Source organism: Pagrus pagrus (genome assembly GCF_965226575.1).
Source record: "Pagrus pagrus genome assembly, chromosome: 14".
NCBI lineage: Eukaryota > Metazoa > Chordata > Actinopteri > Spariformes > Sparidae > Pagrus > Pagrus pagrus.
The window spans coordinates 11,827,780-11,848,222 of record NC_140198.1 but is presented as its reverse complement, the minus strand read 5'-3'; the positions used below and the strand labels follow the sequence as shown (position 1 = coordinate 11,848,222).

General features: G+C 41.8%; 1 protein-coding gene across 2 annotated transcripts; it reads left to right on the top strand.

Moving 5' to 3' along the window:
- Positions 1-730: 730 nt before the first annotated feature.
- Positions 731-19,698, top strand: afap1l1b (actin filament associated protein 1-like 1b). Of its 2 annotated transcripts, none has more exons than XM_084374249.1 (19): positions 731-866; positions 8,252-8,380; positions 10,541-10,621; positions 10,759-10,844; positions 10,925-11,042; positions 11,163-11,252; positions 11,345-11,556; positions 12,389-12,568; positions 12,677-12,769; positions 13,319-13,421; positions 15,076-15,231; positions 15,630-15,844; positions 16,070-16,215; positions 16,341-16,419; positions 16,734-16,842; positions 17,443-17,610; positions 17,701-17,867; positions 18,583-18,708; positions 18,847-19,698. In XM_084374249.1, exons 1-19 carry the CDS (start codon positions 845-847, stop codon positions 18,871-18,873), a joined length of 2,307 nt encoding a protein of 768 aa, XP_084230375.1. In that variant the 5' UTR covers positions 731-844; the 3' UTR covers positions 18,874-19,698. The 2 variants fall into 2 exon arrangements, with proteins under 2 accessions (XP_084230375.1, XP_084230374.1); XM_084374248.1 differs by having other exon boundaries at positions 12,677-12,775.
- The last annotated feature ends 745 nt before the right edge of the window (positions 19,699-20,443 follow it).

Below are 20,443 nucleotides of genomic sequence, written 5' to 3'. Positions count from 1 at the left end.
GGTTTTAGCTATCTTACTGTTGTAGCTGAATGGGGTGAAGATAATTCAATGTCTGTGGGGCGGCTGTAGCTCAGGAGGTAGAGCAGGTCGTCATCTTGTAATCGGAAGGTTGCTGGTTCGAAACCCTAGCTCCCCCAGCTGCATGTCGAAGATAGTGAACCCCAAATTGGTCCTGATGCAGTTGGCACCTTGCATGGCAGCCTCTGCCATCAGTATATGAATGGGTGAATGTGACAAGTGTTGAGCGATCTTTGGACTGGAAAACCGCTATAGAAATGCAAGTCCATAAAAATTCATACTTGAAGTCATCATATGTCTTGTGTGTAAAATCTTAATTTACAAATAAGCTACAGTAGTCAAATAAATGTAGTGTTGTAAAAATACTACAATATTTACTTCTTAATTGTAGTGGAAGTATAAAGTAGCCTGACATGGAAAAACTCAAGTGAAGTGCCTCAAATGTAACCACCGCTGGCAGTTAAACAATGAGAACACTAATGAAAAACATCTTGAGGCTTCAAGGCATAAATTCCCCTCAAACGTGACTAGTGTAATAAAATAAATGGACAAATTGGTCACCAAGAGAGCCTCAGTATGAGTCTTAGTGGAGTCACAGCATGGAAACATGTGTTTGACTTGACTGGCACTAGGACCCGGCGGAGCTCCGGATGATGAACCAGCGGCTGCCCGCCGAGTCCAGCTATAAACTGTAGCGGTGCTGTGAGTCACTGTGGCCGGACGGAGGCTGACGGAGCTCCGCTGTCTGTGGAGAACACGGGTCACATGTTAACAACCGACGCTTTTAAATGAAACAGACACCGGATTATAAAACATATCAAACGACATGGAGTCTAAACGGCAAAGTGGTGAGTAACCGTCTGTCTTTTTACGTAGACGCACGCATGTTTTTATGCTGTTTATTCGCGACAAAGAAGTACAGTAAGTTTACAGTAGTGACTTTAAGAGGAAGAAGTGATGAACTGGAGGGATAAATGTTCATTTAGGAGATTAATGGAGGTGGTCACAAACGTGTTTCACCTTCACAAACAGGATAAATCACCAAAATATCATTCAGCACCAGCTTTCTTGTCACTGATATCTCACCGTAATACGAGAGTAGAGATAGTTTGACATTTTAAACAACAAAAACAACGTGCTACGGTTTTATTTGTATCACGGTTGTCGTTAATAAATACAAAAGGAGGAGAGCATCAGTCTGTTTGTGGGATTTAACCGAGAGCGCCTCGCGCCCTGGAGTAACGGTAGAGTGATGATGTCATACACCTTGACGCCGGTTGGTGCGCTGTCTGTGATTGGAGGAGGGATCCTCGCGCAGGTAGAGTGATGCAATCCGACACCAACGGAGAAAGTGCCCCGCTGGAAGCGGCCGACAGCGACCGGCTCAATGGCTGCTCTGTTCCCACAGCCTGCAGGCGACAGCGCTGCAAACAGGAAGCTGCATTATGCGACACCAGGTGATGAAGCTGTGGCCTCAACTGACAATCTGGCAATCGAGTTAACAGGAACAATGACCATTGTGGATGAAAGTCAGCCAGAGGAAGAGCTTTCATTCATGCTCCTTAAAAAAGCCCCCGTTTCCTATAGGTTGATGTTCAATAGGCCTCTTATTAAAGGTTAAGTTCACCCAAAAATGAAAATTCAGTCATTCAGTCTCGTGGCCGATACAGATAAAATAACCGATGATAGAAAATAATTCTTAATAATAAAAATTGAAATAAAAAAAATCTAAAATAATTAATTGCTAACCTGTAGTATATGCACACCTGAGTGTAAGAAAGGCTAAGATGTAGTGTGCAAAGATGGTTTATTTGATATTCACATAGCTGTGATAAGTCTTTTTCCCTTGAGTTGTGTTCTTCTTGTAAAAAAAATACATCCACACCAGTGACGACATGTGTGGCTCATATCTACATTGCATGGCTTTACACAGGTCAAACTGTTTACTATGAGCTGAGTTGAGGTGCAAGCAGGTCGGTTTTAGCTCCACTTCCAACGTTGCTCTATGCTGTTTACAAGGTTCATTATTAGAAGGAAGGCCAGCTTATTTTATGTGTATTATTAACATTAAAGTACCCTCTGCTCCTGTCGGTCTGTTGAAGATAGGTAAACCAAACTCTAAAAGCAGGTGTTTTATAGTAGAGCCTTGTTTTTTCACGTTTGATTTTGCTTCGATCTACAGGCACAATTAACACACATGTCATTTACTCAGTAAAATCATTAACTAACCTGTGATGAAGTATTTGCCGCAGACAGACACGTATTGACTGGCCAGGTCTCACGGTTACCATTTTCACCCTCTCCGTGGACGACCTGAAGCCACAGGTCTCTTCTTTTACTGTCCTTCACTCTTTGGGGAATTAAATACAATCAAAAGCTGATGTCTAACAATTAAAATGTGGATATATTGTCTGAGGGAAGCCCCTTTCATTTCTTTGAAAGCAGCTCAGTGGCACAGTGTCAAAAGCTTGACTTCGCAGGTGTGAAATTACCTGGATCTTCTGCATTGTGCAGCCCATAGAGCACTCACACTAGAGACTTCTGCCAACTGAGCTGACTAACTTCTAGTTTAGCGCCCAGCTAACTTGAATGGGCATAAAATGCTTTAATTGTGCAGCTCTCCTAGACTTTGCAAATTATATCAGACTGCATGGCTCAAATTATGACAGTGAAACAAGTCATTTTGTGGAGGTTGTGACACTCAAAAAAATGCATCCACCATTTTGCAGCCACTTCTTTCACAATGTAAGCTTTTGGGAAAAAGTATTTTTTAGTCCCAGTGCATCACGTGATGTTGTAATTAAACGGTTTGGCCACCGTTTCAAAGCCTGGCGCTCTTCCTGGCAGCTTGGTCTGAAATGGGTGAACAAGCTTGACCACGCATGGAGGGTGTAAATGATAACTTTTATATTCAATTTTAGGATCTCTGTTCTTCCAGAGATTGGATTACACCAGTGTGGAGATATTTTAAGTTTCAGTTGTATTTCAATATTTCAAAAGAAGTCCACATTTACTTCAGTTGTTTAGCAGATCATTGTTTTGCTGTGAAGCTCCAGAAATGTTTTGTGGTCTATGGTTCTTCACAGGACTTTCCGTCGGCATGGGCATGAGTAGATAATGATGTTGGGGTGAACTCTCCTTTAAGGGCATGCTCTTAAATTATACAAAAATGATGTCAGCTGCCTTAAATAGAAGGAGAAATTTAGATAAAAGGAGAAGCTCATCCTAATTTTAGAAACAACATTCAGTCAAAACTACTGATGCAGCCCCAGATCAGCCTTCAGCTATTTTAATTAACAGTATTGGATCAGTTTTTACAATTTACATGTGATGATGATAATGATAATATAGTACATATTTTGTCACCAATTAGCTGTTGTTATTATTTACACCTGTGCTTCTCCTGCTTTGATCTGTGAATACGATTCCATGAGAAAAAAGGCCAATTAAACACTTGTATAAGTGTAACCAAAGTGATTTGTGGCCGTAGACTGTGTAGCTGTACACTGGAGGTAGTTTTTCTCATTGTGGATGAAATCGGAGTAATTGATAACGGTGTTCTGGGCCAATAGAGCAACTGCTGCAATAAATGGGAGGCATCTGTGGAAAGGAAAGTTGTAAAATGGCTTTTTGAGTTCACACAATTTTCAGTGGAATTTGAATAATGGATTTATCCTTTCTTACTGACACATCAGTTCTCTGTTTCACAACTGTCCTTGACCTCGGCCGTGCCTCTCTTACATTTCCTTTTCCCTTTTCCTCCTCGTCACGCAGTGATCCTCCACCCAGCCCCCTCTTTCCACCCTCTTTGAGTCATAAAACTCCACAACTCTCTATTGAACTAATTTAAGGTGTTATTGAAAGAAGTTACTTTGCCTCTGGACACCCTTTCACACAGTTTATATATCTCTGTAATCTGCGACAGAAATATCCAAAGCCACAGGTCTGTGCATGTAAAGCATGATGATTTGGGCGAGGTGGAAACTAATCTGATGTTGTGATAACTCTCTTCTGCCAAACAGGAAAAACTGCATATTTTGTCCAGCTGAGGATTGTATTATCATCATCACCAACATATCACTGCTGGGAAACACCATTTCTTGTCCGTACAGTAAATATGAAGCTACCAGCAGCAGCCAGCTAACTTGGCTCACTAACTTGGGACAATGACCTGCAACAGCTGAAAACAGTTTGTCAGGTTCACTGAGTAACACAGTTAAGTTTTGTATGGATTAAACAAACAACATGCTATTAAATTAGAGTGCTTTAAAGTGGTATTGATCTTTTCATCTAACTCTTCCCAAAAATTCTGGCGTCTTTAAGCTTTAAACTGTTAATGTTTGAAATTACACTTTCACTTGACATTGAGCCACTTGATTTCATGCTCATGAGAGAAAATGTACATATTCGGTCACTGAGTCCTCCCGTTTTCCAGTCTTATGCTAAGCTACGTTAGCCAGCTGTTTGCTCTAGCTTCGTGTTTACATAGCATACATACGTGAGAGTGGTAGGCCTATTGATCTTCTCATTTAACTCTCAAACTTTGACTTCAGCTGGAAGAAAGAGATTATCTTGCACATAAACTTTTTCTTTGTTGCGTTAACTATCAAAGTCATGTGGCATTCCTGTGGTCACCATACTGGGTGAATGGCTCTTAACCTGGTGCAGTCCCCAGCAAAACAGGGTTTTAGATTAAACTCATGCTGTGCTACACTGTCTGCGCCAGTGTCATGCTGCTGTTTCTTGTGTCTCCTCACCATTTACTATCTGAGGAAATTGATAAGATACTGAAAGAATGTGAGAAAGAGAGAATTTTCCCCCAGCTGTTTCTTTTAAAAGATCTTGCCAGTGTCTGGAGGGGACTTTTTAAAGTGTCTGACTGAATGGTAACCCCGGGCAAGCAGTGACACCATCTACTGTTGTCACGAAAATAAAAATTACGGGATGCTGGATCTCTGAAGTAGACTTTTGTCTCAGTGGGGGCCACCAAGACTTGAACTCTGACCTGCGTCTGAAGAGGACGGGTGTCTGGAGAAGGGATGGAGGGAGGCAGACGAGGGAGAGGAGTTAAAAGGATCAGAGAGAGGAGGAGGAGGAGGGAGAGACAGAAAGGAGTGGAAGGGAGAATGCATGGATCTGGAGGGACCTCAGCCTCTGGGAGTGTGGGGGAGGCAGGAAGAGGAGTGCAAAATTGCAGCTTCACGCACTTGAAGGCTTGACATTCAACATACAGAACGTATAAATCATGGAAATAACAAGAGAGTCAATTCAATACACTTTTCCAAAACCTGAAGTGTTGAGAAAAAAATTAAAATTTAAGGATAGTTAGGACGGGAGAGGCAGGTCAGGGTGGAGGTTAGCCTTGAAACCGTTGTGATTGATGGGTGTTGGACGTGTAATGGATGGGAGCAAAAGCCTCAGGTTAGGAGGAGAAAAGCATCTATTCTCCCTGTGGTGAGATAAACAGCAGCAGCAGCAGTGAGTAGTAGTTGTTTTTGTTCGGAGCTGCAACCAAACACGCCCAATCAGTTCAAATGAGAGTCGCATGGCTCAGGTCTCATGACTGACCTTCTGCCACAGGAAGCCTGTCTGCGGAAACACACAAAAATGTATGCAAAAGCACACACACACACACACACACACACAAACACATTCTCCAGCTTGTGACTGTGTGTTTGCTCTGCGTAGGGTGATGTCTGTTTTCAGTCACACATTAATAGCGTGTGTGAATGTCCAATCTGTGCCGTGTGCGTGTCCTTGTGTGTGCTCGTGTGTGTGTGTGTGTGTGTGTGGAATGGGGAGTTACAAAGATCCCTCTGTGGGTGAGACCGACCACAAGCCTCGAGAACAGCTGATTCTCAGCCTCTGAACCCTCCAGTCCCCTCGAGAGAATAAGAGAGAGCCAGAGAGAGAAAGTGACACAGAGAGAGAGATACGGTCTTGACTGTGTAAAGTTAGACTTCAAGAAACAGAAAATAGACCAAAGGCCCACTACTGGCCTCGTTCACACTGAGATCGATCACATTGAATCTTGTGCTTTTTCTCCCTGGAGAAGTGAAGTACAGTAGATCTTTAATCTGAGTAATGACCAGCTGAGGAGCTTCCTAATTGCTCCTTCAATAGGTGCTGAATGAAGCGAGGATCTGAGAGTTTAAGGATGTCGGGACATGAATGAGAAACAGCAGGATGGAGAGAAAAGAGTGAGGGGAAAGTGGGAGGAAGAGCTGTAGGATGGAGGAGAGAGTCCAAATCAGCGAGGAGTGGAGAGAAGCTTCTGTCGACAGCTAAGACAGGAAACCACAGCTGCTGGACGAGAAATATTACACACACACACATGCACACACAGCTGCTGGAGATATATCCTCTAACCCTGAATGCCCATGGATCGAGACGATGCAGCTGCGTCGCACCACGCCCCTCTTCCACTGTGTGTGTGTGTTAGTTCCTGTTTTGTGTTTCTGACATTGTGTTGTTTGCTCTGGTCTTTTGCGGAGCATTGTGCTCATCTAATTTTGGCCCTCACCGAGACAATAGAGTATTGTCAGACCAGTTTGGGGGAGGCGGCGGAAGAGGCTTTGGGAGAATGAGGGCTTTTCTCTTACTCTCTCTGTCCCGACTGTGTGTGAGAGGAAGAGACTGTTTTGATCTTATTTTAACTTAACCCTTGTACCGGTTTCGTTAAGAGAGCTGCATATTTCAGAGAGTGTTTCATCCTTAAGCATCTATATTTACCTGCTGCTAGAAACTTTACCACGTTTACTTTAACATCTGATTTGTCCTCACAGAGGGAGTGGTCAGTTTTTCTAGCTATGGCACATTAGAATATTATTCCTAATAAAAACTGAATGGAAGAAGGTAGGGCTGCAACTAACAATTACTTTCATTGTCAAGTACTCCGCTGATTATTTTCTTGATTAATCGATTTGTTTTTTAGTCTATAAAATGTCAAAACATGGTGGAAAATGACTCAAAAATAAGTAAATATTCAAATTTAAGACACTGTTCCATAAATGTTTTGTGGACTACAAAACTTTTTGGGTGGACTGTTCCTTTAACTGATTAATTGTGGCAGCTCTTAATCAAGCTACCTGGTAAGGTGCTTTCAGAGTTTAATCAAAGTGAGAGAAATGGGTCAAAATGGTCTTTTTTGTTTCACATTATTCCGAGAGAAGGTTTATAAAGGAGGAAGATCACGTTCTCATTCAACAGCACACTCGCATTTGTGTGTTATGAGTGAAATGACATTGTAAATTTGTGCAATTCATTGCCAAAAATGACAAAGGTTAAATGTGTCCCCAAGATATTTTTCTTGGCAGCGTGAAAAAAGAACACTTAAAAAGCACGTGGGCCGTCGTGGGGCAATAAAACTTTCCGCTGAAACCCAAACTGAAATGAAATTATTTTAAGGGTCAGCAGCTCAAACTCCGAATGATCCGTTCCATCTGTTTAATGGCAGGAATGATAATTCATCATCATCATATTTATAGTGGCCAGTATTGAGTGTTTAATTAAGGGTCAGTCAATTACACTACAGAAGTGGAGATCCGATGTCCTCGTCACACCACTTATGAATGAAATCAAGTGAATGAACTAACTCAGTGCTGTTTGGTTACCACATCCTTTTCCATCTCTAGTGAAACTACAGATTCTCTTCTTTACTTTGGCTCCATTTCCTTTAGGGAAGGAAGCTTCCTGCCCCCTCCTCCTCACCTCCTTTTCTCTCTGACTCCCCTCCGCCTCCCCCTCCTCGTGTCTTTGTCGACAGGATGTGTGAGAGTGTGGCAGAGCTTTTGGAACAATGTCAGGGTCAACAACACACGGACACACACATAGACACACAGGATGTCAGTGTTGAACGTGAAAACAATGATTTTTCAAAGAAATGTCCTGACTCAAAGTAGGACTTGATCAAGGGAACAGATAGAAAACTCACAATACACAAAAAAGTGGACTAAAAGAACAGTACGACTTGTTGGATGGATGTTAAACATATCCTCCCTGTCAGCTGTTGCAACAGGCGGTATGCTGTGTGCCAAACTGACTTCATGCCCCTTGTGAACTTGCTTGTATGGCCTTGCATGCGTGTGTTACATTGATATTTTTAATGCACAAGCATTTTAGCCATGTCAAGAGTCTGCAGTGTGGGCTTTCCCATGATGATGTGACGGTGCCAATGAATCACTGTCACTTAATTCTACAGACCCAAATAAAACTTTCTTTTTCTTGTTTTCAGTGGTGATGGAGCGACTTGTGAACGAGCTAGGCTCCCTGCTGAAGATGCTGGACCACGAGACAGTCAGTCCTGCCACTGCTGACAAGATGGCCTCCATACGTAACATCCTGGACTCGCTGCAGCTGTCAGGTACAGAATTAAATCTCAGTTGGACAGGGCAGTGCCCATGTTTCCTACCTTATGAGTATCAGTACATACAGTGTTCAAATTTAGGGCGATACAGGGCTATCCAGTTTGATATTGGACTAGGCTTGTTTAAGGTGCAACATGTAAGAACTACCAAGCTGTTGAATTCATACTCCCAACAAATAGGGGCAACATATCACCAGAGTAGCTGCTAACTGCCACTACTGTAGCTACTGTTAGCTTATTAGCTCAGGTACAGCTAGCCAGACTACCTTGGGAGTGTTGGCGTTTACACCGCTAGCACAAGAGCTTTGGACCACTGGGAGAAAGAGGTATTCCGGCCTGGAAAACTTCAGCAGGTATCTCTGCAAGATAATAAGTTTAGTTAATTTTTGAATGTTTTGAACTAAAATTCTTATAAAGTGCACCTTTGCATTAAAGGGGACTGTTGGGCCTTGGTGGAGGTATGCACTCTACTGTGTGCCATTCTAGTTGTACCTGTGCAACACAACAACAGTACATTGTGTATTTTAACAAGAATAATAGGTAACACTTTATAATAATTATTAATAAATGGTAAATTTCTAGTTAATTAACTTTACTTAATAGTTGTTTCACTATTAACAGACAATGAAATGCTTTATAAATCTATATTAAGCAATCGTTTATTGTAAAGTTACAACTGTTTATAAAACTTTGTAACTGGTAAAGTACTGCGTAGTTTATCTATACACATTTGGATGATCATTACAAAGTCATTGCAACTGATGTTTACAAACCTTCACATTTGCTAAATGAATAGCACATAAAGCATTTAATTATTTGTTCACAGTCAAATAAGTATCAACTAAATTTTAATTAAAGATGGATATACCAAATGTTAGTGATGTTCATTATAAAGTGTTACAGAACACAAACAAATGTCTAACAGGGATTAAATGATGTACAGCTATAAAAGAGATTTGTAACGTCATCTAATGGACTTTGACTGAGCATGCTTGCGGTTTTCCGCTGCATCCTGCCTCGCATTAATTCAGTATGACACTCGCAGCAGTTCAACCGAAGCACTTCTGAGTTGAGCAATCCGTTCAAGGTCACTACAGCAGTGTTTATTCAGACTGGGACAGAGCCTTTCTTTCTCACTCGTCCTCATGCGATGGGGAAACCCTCCGGTCATGAGCCAGCCACACTGCAACTGCACAAGAGACTGCATAAGTTGTTCGAAAACACGCAACACAATGCCGTCTCCGTGACACCAAGTGTTTACATCCTTGTTTATCTTGGGGAGATACAGGATGTCGGAGAGGATAATAGGATTGAGGTAAGAGGATAATGAAGCGTAGAGTTAAAAAAGGATGAGAGGAGGTCATAGTAAGGTGAAAAGCAAAAACATCCTGAGAGTGCCTCACAATTGTTCTCCTTCCAAGGTCGTCAAATACCGTCATTTTGTCAAAAGATGGTTTATGTTAAAATAAGTATGTTACGTTACGTGATGCAATTTACGTACATGACGGAAGTTAACTCACACATAACTTAAAATAAGACAACATTAACTTTTGGTTTTTCACGGGACACGACCAGCGATATGCTGGAGGAAAATCATGTGTTTTACCCATTCATCCAGCCCGACCTCCGGCCAATGCAGGCTTTGTCGCTCTTCACACAACTTCACCTTGCTTGCTCTGAGTGTCTAATATTAAAGCAAATGGGTTTACGGTTGAAAGCCCAGTGCGTGGCACAACGTTAGTGTTTGACGACCTGGCAGTGAGAACAGTCTGGCGTCTTTCTTCAGTGTTTTACACATCACATTAGCATATTACACATCAATTCAGCCTTTTACAGCCAAATATTTGGAGATTTATTTCTAAGTCTGGGAGATTTGGCAAACTTTCACACACATTTTATGACTTAATTTATCTTTCTATCTATCTTATCTTTTTTCTTCCACTACAAAGATTTACAAGCTCCAGTCTGCACTCCCTCGCTGTCTGACTTATGTCTCCATACGGTCTATTTGTCTAAACGTGCAGATTGTTCAACATTGATACTTTGAGCTTTGCCTGTTTGCTGCATCTCTGTGCACTCCCCTGACCTTAGCATGGACCACAAGCCTAACCCCTGACTTTGATCCTGTTTCCAACCCCTAATTTATCTTCTCCACAGTCAATGGATCAGATGTCTACATGAACAGCTGTCTCTATGGCAACGGCACCAGTTTTGTTGAATCTCTCTTTGAGGATTTTGGTGAGTGGACCTTCAAACCACCTTCAAACCAGCTCGTCGCTATGAAGTCTTATGTACTCTAAAAATGATCATTAATGTTTATTTCCAATCTTGTGTTGGTGTATTTATGCGAACATTAATCCTCTGTTTTCCACCAGACTGTGATTTGCACATGCTCAGTGCATCTCCAGAGGAGCAGAAAGAGCAGAAAGAGGAAGAGGAGAAGACCCAACCTAATAAATCTGTAAGTCATCTGCAGTATTTACCTGTAAGTACTTCATCTGTCTGTCTTTTCCTAAAACATTGGTTTAACTATAACCTCAGACACCGACTGACACGCCCCCTCCAGTGCCAACCACCCCCCTTCCTGATGACTACTACGAAGAGGCCGTCCCTCTGGATCCTGGATCTACCCCTCAGTACTTCACCACCAACATGAACAGTTCTGTACACACATACAAACTCAAAAACACAGATTTACACCCTAGTGAATTATTTAAACAAACAGGATTATAAAATGTTCACTTTTTCATATCTCGACTCTTTCGCTCCTCACCTGTAGCTTCCAGGAACTCTGTTGAGGATGCCTACTATGAAGATGCAGACAATAACTATCCCATCACCAGGATTAATGGGCCGCCCAAAAACTCCTGTGAGTCAACGCAGTTTCTGATTGTGAAGTACGTAGAGTACATGAATGAAAAGGATTTTTTGTAACTTAATCGTGTTATTTTTCGTGCTCAGACAATGACTCTGATGCTCTGAGCAGCTCCTACGAGTCTTATGAAGAGGAAGACGACGAGGCCAAAGGGCGAGATCAACCTCAGAGATGGACGGCTGAGGAGAGCACAGACGGACCAGTTAGAGACTGCCGCATCTGTGCCTTCCTGCTGCGAAAGAAACGCTTTGGCCAGTGGGCTAAACAGCTTGTTGTTGTCCGAGACAATAAACTGCAGGTAAATAAAGCTGCTTATTGGTATTCTTTCAAACCAAATGATCCAATGTGAATCTGGTGTTATTGAGGGCTAAACGATGGAGAAAAAGTACACAACCAAACAGAAATATATTGCAAAATAATGGAAATCTACAACAGGTGACCAAACTGGAAAGGTATTGGCTGTTACCCTAGGCAACCATACATGCAACTTCAGAAAACAAGGAAGTGGTTATCAATCAAAGGTGTCAACCATTAGAATAAAACGAGATTGTACATTGTCAGCCACAACCCCAAAAGGAAAAAGAAAGCAGAAGAAGATGGGAAAGAAGAAGTAGCAGAAAAAGAAGAAACGGAGAAGAGGAGGAAGATGGAGGAGAAGAAGAAAAAGAAGAAGGAGGAGGTGATATAGAAGGAGATGGAAGAGAAGAAGAAGGAGGAGGTGATAGAGAAGGAGATGGAGGAGAAGAGAAGAAGATAAAGGAACAGAAGAAGAAATTAGGAGAAGAAGAGTAAAGAAAGAAAAGGTCACTGGTTGTAGACAATTTGTCAGATGTTGTTTGTTAGTAAATAAAAAACATTTTGGTGAATAAGACTCTGAAGTCTACAGTATCACACACAGTAGCTTTCCATCTCATCACACTGTGCAGCACAGTTGGATTTCTGCATGAATGTACAATTGCTACAAACGCTCCCTTTCATTTAGTTTCAGGTACAAAAAAAATGGTTTCTCTTCTGGGATGGTAACTTCACAACATTGCTAGAAAGTCTTTCAAATGTTACATTTTAGTACCAAAGTGAAATAGCATCAAATGATACATCAAAGTATGTCTCTCTGTATGTCTCTTTTACAGTGCTATAAGAGCATCAAAGAGAGCACTCCCCACACAGAGCTCCCGCTTAATCTGTGCAACGTCATCTATGTCCCAAAGGAAGGCCGGAAAAAGAGACATGAGCTGCGCTTCTCGTTGCCTGGAGGCGAAGCTCTAGTGCTGGCTGTTCAGAGTAAAGAGCAGGCCCAGCGATGGCTCAAGGTACTTTTAGACTACTTTCAGAAAAGTGAGGGTAGACACAGGGGAACATGGCTGAGGGGAAAACACAAGGTTTGTTTGGAAGTAAAAGTTTTCTTTTTCTGGAAACAGGTAGTGCAAGATGTTGGCAGCCAATGTAGCAACACTGAAGGACTGGATGGATCCACTTCTCCCATTATACAAAGGAAGTTGGAGCTTGACAAGGTGTGTGTAAGTGTGTTTTCTACATTTCTACATTTCTTGACTTTCCTGTCCAAATGAAGGATCCCTGTGCCAGTTTAACAGCTGCCTCTAACTACATCTGAGTTTTTCTTCTCTGTGTGTATTCCACTCTAAATCTATACCCTAGTTTTTTGCATTTTAATGTCGGTTGCTGACATCACCTCTTTCAGCCCACGCATGACACAACTGTTCCTTTGGCTTTGAGTTAGAAGCAGGGAGTGAGGTGACATTATTGTGGTTGCTGAGCTGGCCAGCCTTCAAAGAGCTTTAAGAAGGTTTTGGCACACAGCTGCAAAGACAACAAACTGTATGCATGGTGACATGGCAGTTACAGTCCACGTTGGCAGAATTTAAGTTTAGAGTTTAAAGTCAATAAACCATATTTTAAGAAAGTTAGTTGTCATTTTGATCAACATGATTTCACTCAGAAGAAACAAGAGTAAACATACTGTATGTGTTATTTGTAAAATGTTCTCTCCTCTCCTTCAGTGAGGACAGAAAAGTAATAAAGGTTTCCACTTTTTCCTTTAGGTGCTGCAGTGTGATCGTCAGGCGTCAGACTCAGACAGCGGGCCAACAACAGACATCCAGTCCACTGCACAGGGACCAGCCCGGGACACCACTGACACACTCAGTAGGTTTACCTTCATAAGATAGACATTATTGATAAGGTTGTAATTATTGACTATTTTGTATGTGAGACATACATGGACATAAACATTGAATATGTTATTTTACATATTTTGTCATATATCAGAATTAGCTAGTTCGCTACATTCATCTGCTGTGTCTGCCTTTTAGACTAATAAATACATAAACAAACAACTCTGTTAAATGCCGCAATCATGTAAATGCAGGCAAAATAGCCATCATGAACGTACCTCAGTCCAAAAAGTCTACCCAGCGCGACCGTTACTCCGGGTTTTTGGCTGCTTGCTAACACCTTTAGTAGTACATCCGCCTAGCCCTGAGGAAGACTTCTGTCATATGCAGTGAGTGCAGAGAGCAAAGTGCAAAGGATAGAGTGCGTGCAGGCAGGCAAGATGTTGGGATGTTAAGAGGTTTACAAATATAACAAAAAAAGCCTCCAGAATAACTTACCAGCTCTAGCTTTAATTGTGTTAATTATTTATAAGGACTTGTCCATGATGTCTCTTGACTTAGCATCGAGACATTGGGGCAGGAGGCTGAGGGTGAAATGAATAAATTAGACCTCAGCCACAGCCACCATTTCTTTGGAATTGGAAATACACACCTCCTGCTATGGAACTGCTCTGCTAGCTTCAAGCTCATGGTGAAATCCAGTAAACAATGGACGGGATTAACCAGCACTCCAAATCTCATTTAATTGGATAAATGTATGTAACCTTGCCAAGTTCAAGACTAGTCATCAAAAAGATTTTTATGTTGTGCAGGAGGTAAAAAGAGCATGATTTTGATATGCAAATACAATGTTATAATACTCTTGTTATAATACTCTTATAATATAGTTTTATCATTTCTATCAATAATGGTAGACAACATTTTGCAAACATTTAGTGTTGCTGAAATAAACTGACAATGTGCTAATATTAGCATTATTGGTGACACCAAGTCTTAACCCTCAAGCGGTGCATAGAGAAAGTAAAGCCTAAAATGTCCTCACTTTCCAAAAATGTCCTCACTGTGAGGGTCCTGAACTCAATTCAAGTACACACAAACAAACACACACACACAGACCCTTTTAAGTGTCTGATCAAAAGTATGCGCACTATTTTTGTTTATCCATCCACAAAATCAGGAAGGATACAGCACGGGATCCGTGATGTGGGGTCAGAATATGGGTCAAACACAGTTGTGTTGTTACAACCTATTTACTGAGCGAGCAGCTCTGAACCTAAAGAGACATGAGAGAGAGGGAGAGACAGGAAATGAGGCGCGGACAGATATGACATCCTTCCTGTCCTCTTCCTGCGATTGTCTCCCACTGACATCATGGGAAGTAGGCTGGGCGAAGCGCTGCAGCACCTGGTACATGCAGTATGAACAAGCGGACACCATCTAGGGAAAGGTTGAATAAATAAAAGACTTAATCACGAGAAACGTTTTTATTCTCTTCCACTTTTCATAATATGTTTTTGTTTAAATTTAGTTGATAAAAATGTTCTTGAACTATTGACCCTGCTAATGTAACACAAACACAGCAACACAGCAGTGACAAGGCAAAATCATCTCTTTTTGGTGGTTGTGTATCAGATACTGTACATCTACTTCTCCACACTGTCTGACCAGGGTGCTTTTGATTTCAGACAGGGGGAAGCGCGGCGCGTTCTCAGAGCTGACGGGGTCGATGAGCCGGGCAGCAGGAAAGAAGATCAATCGGATCATCACGTTCTCCAAATGGAAACCTCCTTTACCTGGAGAGCCTTCCTCGTCTTCTGGTCACCATGACAACCCACGCTGTGGTGAGAACACAGATTGATGAAGAAGCTGTTTGACTGATTTGTTGGCTGGTTGGTTAGTTTGTGGATTGAATGCATGTAGAGTTTTACATGACAGTAAAAAGTAAAGGAGAAGTTTGGTTTGAAAACTTTTGACCACCATTGACTTCAGAATAAAATAAAGGCCTAAAAGTACTGTTCAGGATTTGAATAGATCACCTCTGACAATGAGCACATTTTCAGGTACAAGCAGATAAATTTGTTATAAAGTTTGGAAAATTATTCCTTGTAACTTTTAACTAACTTATGGATGCTTACAGTGAAGTGAATACACAGACTAAAGGGTTAACTTAACCACGTGACTTGAATATAATCTGACTCCAGCCATGTTAAGACACCATATATCACCATCTTTCTCCCAGGCTACCTCAGTGTGTGTCTGAGCGGCTCGTGGAAGGAGCGTTGGTGCGTGGTTCGAGATGGAAGCCTGTACCTGCAGAAGGACCCTGGGGACCAGCGGCCGCCAGTCATTGTGGTGCCACTGAAAGGTGCAGAGGTGGTGCCAGGCGGCCTCGGCCCCAAGCATCCCTTCTCCTTCTGCATCCTGCAGTCAGGCAGCGAACTTGCATCTCTAGAGGTACAATATTTTCATCATGTGTGCAGCTCGGTTGGTTTTCTTGAGTGATTTCAGATGTATGAACGAAGATGAGACAGAAAGTTAACGTGCACAGGGATGACACACCTACATTTTTATGGAAACCAAATAACTCTGTTTTTGTGTGTGTGTGTGTGTGTGTGTGTGTGTGTGTGTGTGTGTGTGTGTGTGTGTGTGTGTGTGTGTGTGTGTGTGCGTGTGCATCAGGCCAGCTGCTCGGAGGATCTGGGCCGCTGGCTGGGTGTGTTGTTTGCAGAGACCGGCAGCACCACTCTCCCTGAAGAGCTACACTATGACTACATCGACGTGGACACGCTCACTGACATACGGCACGCAGCCAGACACTCCTTCCTGTGAGTCACTTCCTGCAGAATATGTTTGTGTGCTTCTGCATGTATTTATCTGGACTTCTCTGTCTCTTATCGCGGTGTTTATCCTGAAATGCATCTGTCTCTGCCTCTCTGTTTTTTCCTCTCAGATGGGCCACCACCACTGCAGCTTCCTCCAGCAGCGCCTCAACAGACTCCAGAACGTATGATGAGGTCTATGAGAGCGTGGTGAGGAAATATCATGTGAACCAGTGATAAAATACTACATTAAACTTGGAGAAGCTTTAAGCTTTCTGAGTCTTAATCTGCCTCACAGCACTGATCCTCTTCTTCCTGTCATGTTCAGTTGCAGATTTATCTGAAACGCCTTGAAAATTGATGTAGCTTCTGCCTTTTTTTATATCCTGCTAAAGGACATGTTTGAATTTTTGGATGGATGTTCAGGATTAAACATCAGCTTAATGATTAAATTACAGATAAATCTCCCTTTAAGACTTAAAATGGGCCCTGGGAATGTTGTAAAGCTTCTTGCTTTTCTCCAGGAGGGGGATGTTGACAGCAGAGCTGGACAGGTGAGACGTCACGCCTCCTTCTCCAGCAGAGACTCTGAAAAAACTGAGCAGCAGGCCGCCGTCAAGAGACACGCCTCCAGTGAGTCATATTACAACTATATGTTAGAAAATATGGCTGCAGCTCTCTTTCTAACCTGAAAACACATCTGACTAGTTAGCTACCTCAGTAACTGACATTAGCCGTGTTTCGACCCAAAGTAGGGACTTTTAGTCCCAGGAGCTACTTTTCAAAGAATCAAAAGGTTCCTTCAGGCCGTTGTTGTCCGCGTTTCCACTGCAGTCTAAAGACCTGTGAAAATCAGGCAAATTAGTCAGCTGTTTACATGTTATTTTCGCATGCAATAAGGCCTAGACTAGCATAATACAAAAAAACAAACTGGTTTGTGACTGCAGATTCTTTAAAATGGTGGCTGAAATGAAATATTCTGCAAGAACTCGACGAATCAAAAATGTTCTGCTTGAAGTTCCTGTACTTTTAAAAAGTCCAACCAGGGACTTTTTGGGGGGCAAAAAAAATATCCCCCAAAACGTAATTTAAACCCTGTCCCTGCGGCGGAAACACTCTGAGTTCCTCGTCTCTGGGGAAAGTTCCTGCGGTGGAAACACGGATGTTGTCTCTCATAATAAATCTGCACCAGTACAGCTCTGTATATTTATGTTCTGCCATGTATTCTGTTAGATGTAAATCAGTATGCACGGTATGGGAAGACGCGTGCAGAGGAGGATGCACGGCGGTACCTGAAGCAGAAAGAGGAGCTGGAGAAGCAAAAGGAAGAGCTGAGAAATAAGCTGATATCCCTCCGCAGGGAGAAGAAGGAGGTGAAGGAGGAGATGAAGAGCGTCACAGGTCAGAGACAAATCACACACACGGCTCTGTTTAGATCTCAGCTTCGTAGCTGTACTAACTATGAGTGTGTGTGTTTCTGTGTGTGTGCAGGTCATGGTGTGGAACAGCGGTTAGCCAAGCTGGAGACGCTGTGTAAACAGAAAGAGGAGGAGCGGGTGGAGCTGGAGCTCAGACTGACGGAGGTCAAAGAAAACCTGAAGAAGTCATTGGCTAGAGGAGCACTGGGTCCTCCCACTGACACCAAGATCAGCATCAAGGTACACAGAGGTGCTCTCCTGTGAAAACTATCAAATATACATCTTAAAGAATCTACCTCGGTACTGTATGTCTGGTTACAAAGTTATGTGTCACGTCGCTGGATTTTGATACCAAATCTCAGCATACTGATTTATTTCGGATTTAAAACTACTCTGTGTCTGTGTCAATCAATCAAACATTATTTATACAGAACAAGTCATATATTAAATGCAACTCCAAGTGTGTTGAACATAAAAAAAGTTCAGAAGAACGTGAGTATAATTAAAAAAACATTGAAAACAAAACAACTTTAAATGAAATCAAACTAATCATAAATAATAAATACAACAACTAACTTTGCTCTGTCCGAAGGTAAAACAAACTGGAAACACTGATCGACATTTTTCACCATTTTCTGACATTTCATACTACTAATCGATTAAAGGGTAATTCCCCCAATTTTAGTACTCCTCAAGTCCTGTGAACACACTTTAAGGTGTAAAATGAGTGGAATGGCCCTTTAATCAATTAGTTGTTGGTCTATAAAATGTCACAAAATGGTGAAAAAAATGTCGATCAGTGTCTCTCAAAGTCCAAGATGACACCCTCAAATGTCTTGTTTTGTCCACAACCCAGTTTACTGTCATAGTTTACCGTCAAAACGTCCTTTAAACGAGTTGAATCTCACAATTGTGTTTGTTGTGTTGGTCTGTGTGTGTGTGTTTGTGTGTACAGGCACAGGGCAGTAAGGTTGAAAAAGTTTACAATGAGACCTTGCCAGTGAACGCAGCATCAGAGCTTCGAAAACGCCCACCGTCTCTTTATGCCTCATCCAAGGGGAACGTCATGCAGAAAGCGAAGGTACAGCGTGTCCTCTTTGATTCAGACGAAGTATTTCAGATCACATGATTGTTGTAGTGTGTGTGTAAGAGAGCGAGAGAGAGAGATGAGGACGGATAAAAATGTTTTCCTCACTTTCTGCTGTCTCATGGTTTTCAGGAGTGGGAGTCAAAGAAAGCAACCTAGATCGAACATGAACGGATCGACGGGTGGATTCACAGAGAGAAAAACCTGAGCTGTGACAGGAGGACGTGTGAACGAAGCAGATGAAGAGCAAGATAACTGGCACTTATAGGAAGAAGAAGACAAAGAGGTGGAGAAGAGGACAGACTCTGACACAATCTTCCCTCGTCTTACCTGATAAGAAAAAGAGGAATGTTTGCAAGTACAGGCAGCGTGGAGCTGCGTCAACCGCTGTAAATATGACTGACTGATGTACCAGTACAGTATTAATGTGGATCACTATGGACATGAAATATAAATGTTTGTGTGAGTTTGCATGTGTGTTTACATTTGCACAGGGCTGCAGAAAGTGAAAATGTGATTCATTCATAGAAATGTAAAGCAAAGGGAGAGTGTGGTTCATAAACACTGTGAGTTCAGAGTTACAGGCAAGACTTCCTACCTACACCCACTGAGATTATCCCTTTTTTAACATGATACTAATGTAAAATGAAAAAGTAAAGAAGTTATTATTATTACCTTAAGTTATCTTTATTAGTGAGAGAAGTATCCCACGTCTCATGGAAAGCATATTGAGTATGACACTGTTCCTCAAACCAATGAGTAAATGTTTATTAATGCAATGTGAAACTATTGGTTTTTAACCATTATATGTGTATTTTTTCATATTTGCCTTTTGCACTTTATCATGTTGTATTTTGTGATAACACAAATGTCTTGGAAATTAGCTTTAGCATCCCACTTGTCTTTCGAGGATAAATGCCTGTGTCTGCTTTCATCGCAGAGATATGAACAAACACACATGTTGGAGTAAAAGACGACTTTAGCAAGAAACTTTGTCTGCTTGGCTGTTTGATTCCTTTGTCTAAATGTTTATAAGATTCTCTACACTGCAGCATCTTTGTCTTTCAGTCTGGTACTTCCTCCTGGGAGAAGCAGTGGAATCACTACTCTGAACTACAAGCGCCATCTAGTGGTTAAAGCACTTGTTTGATGGGGTGTCCACACAAGAAGTCAACATACTGCTGACAATGATAGAATACTTCCAAAACATTAATAGTTTTGTTGTTGTTTTTTGCATATTTGTTCAAAGAGCAGTCTTATCACCATCCATGAATACTTTTACATATCTACATTAAGGTGTGAGCAGCTCCTCTGCTTGCACACACCCCAAAATCAAGAGAAAAGCACTATGCATATCTTAAAATAGTAGTATAAAGCCTTTCGAGGCTCCAGAGGAAGCTGCATGATGTCACTCAGTGGCTAAGTTGCATTGTGGGTAATGATGTAGCCACCAGGTTTTGAAAAGGAAGAAGAATGTGTGGAATAAAAAAGGAGATATCTCTGGTCATTTCTTCCAATGTCCAACAGTGTTTCAGGAAAAAAATGTTAGACCAGCGGATTTCTCTTTAAAACCTGGTGCCTACATTACCCAAAATGCAACTTAGCCACTGAGTTACATCACTGGAGGCAGTTTATCAGATTACATGCAGCTTCCTCTGGGGCCACAAAAGGCAAGACCTGTAAACACAATAGGTGGAGTTACCCTTTAACATTTACAACTGCAGATTGT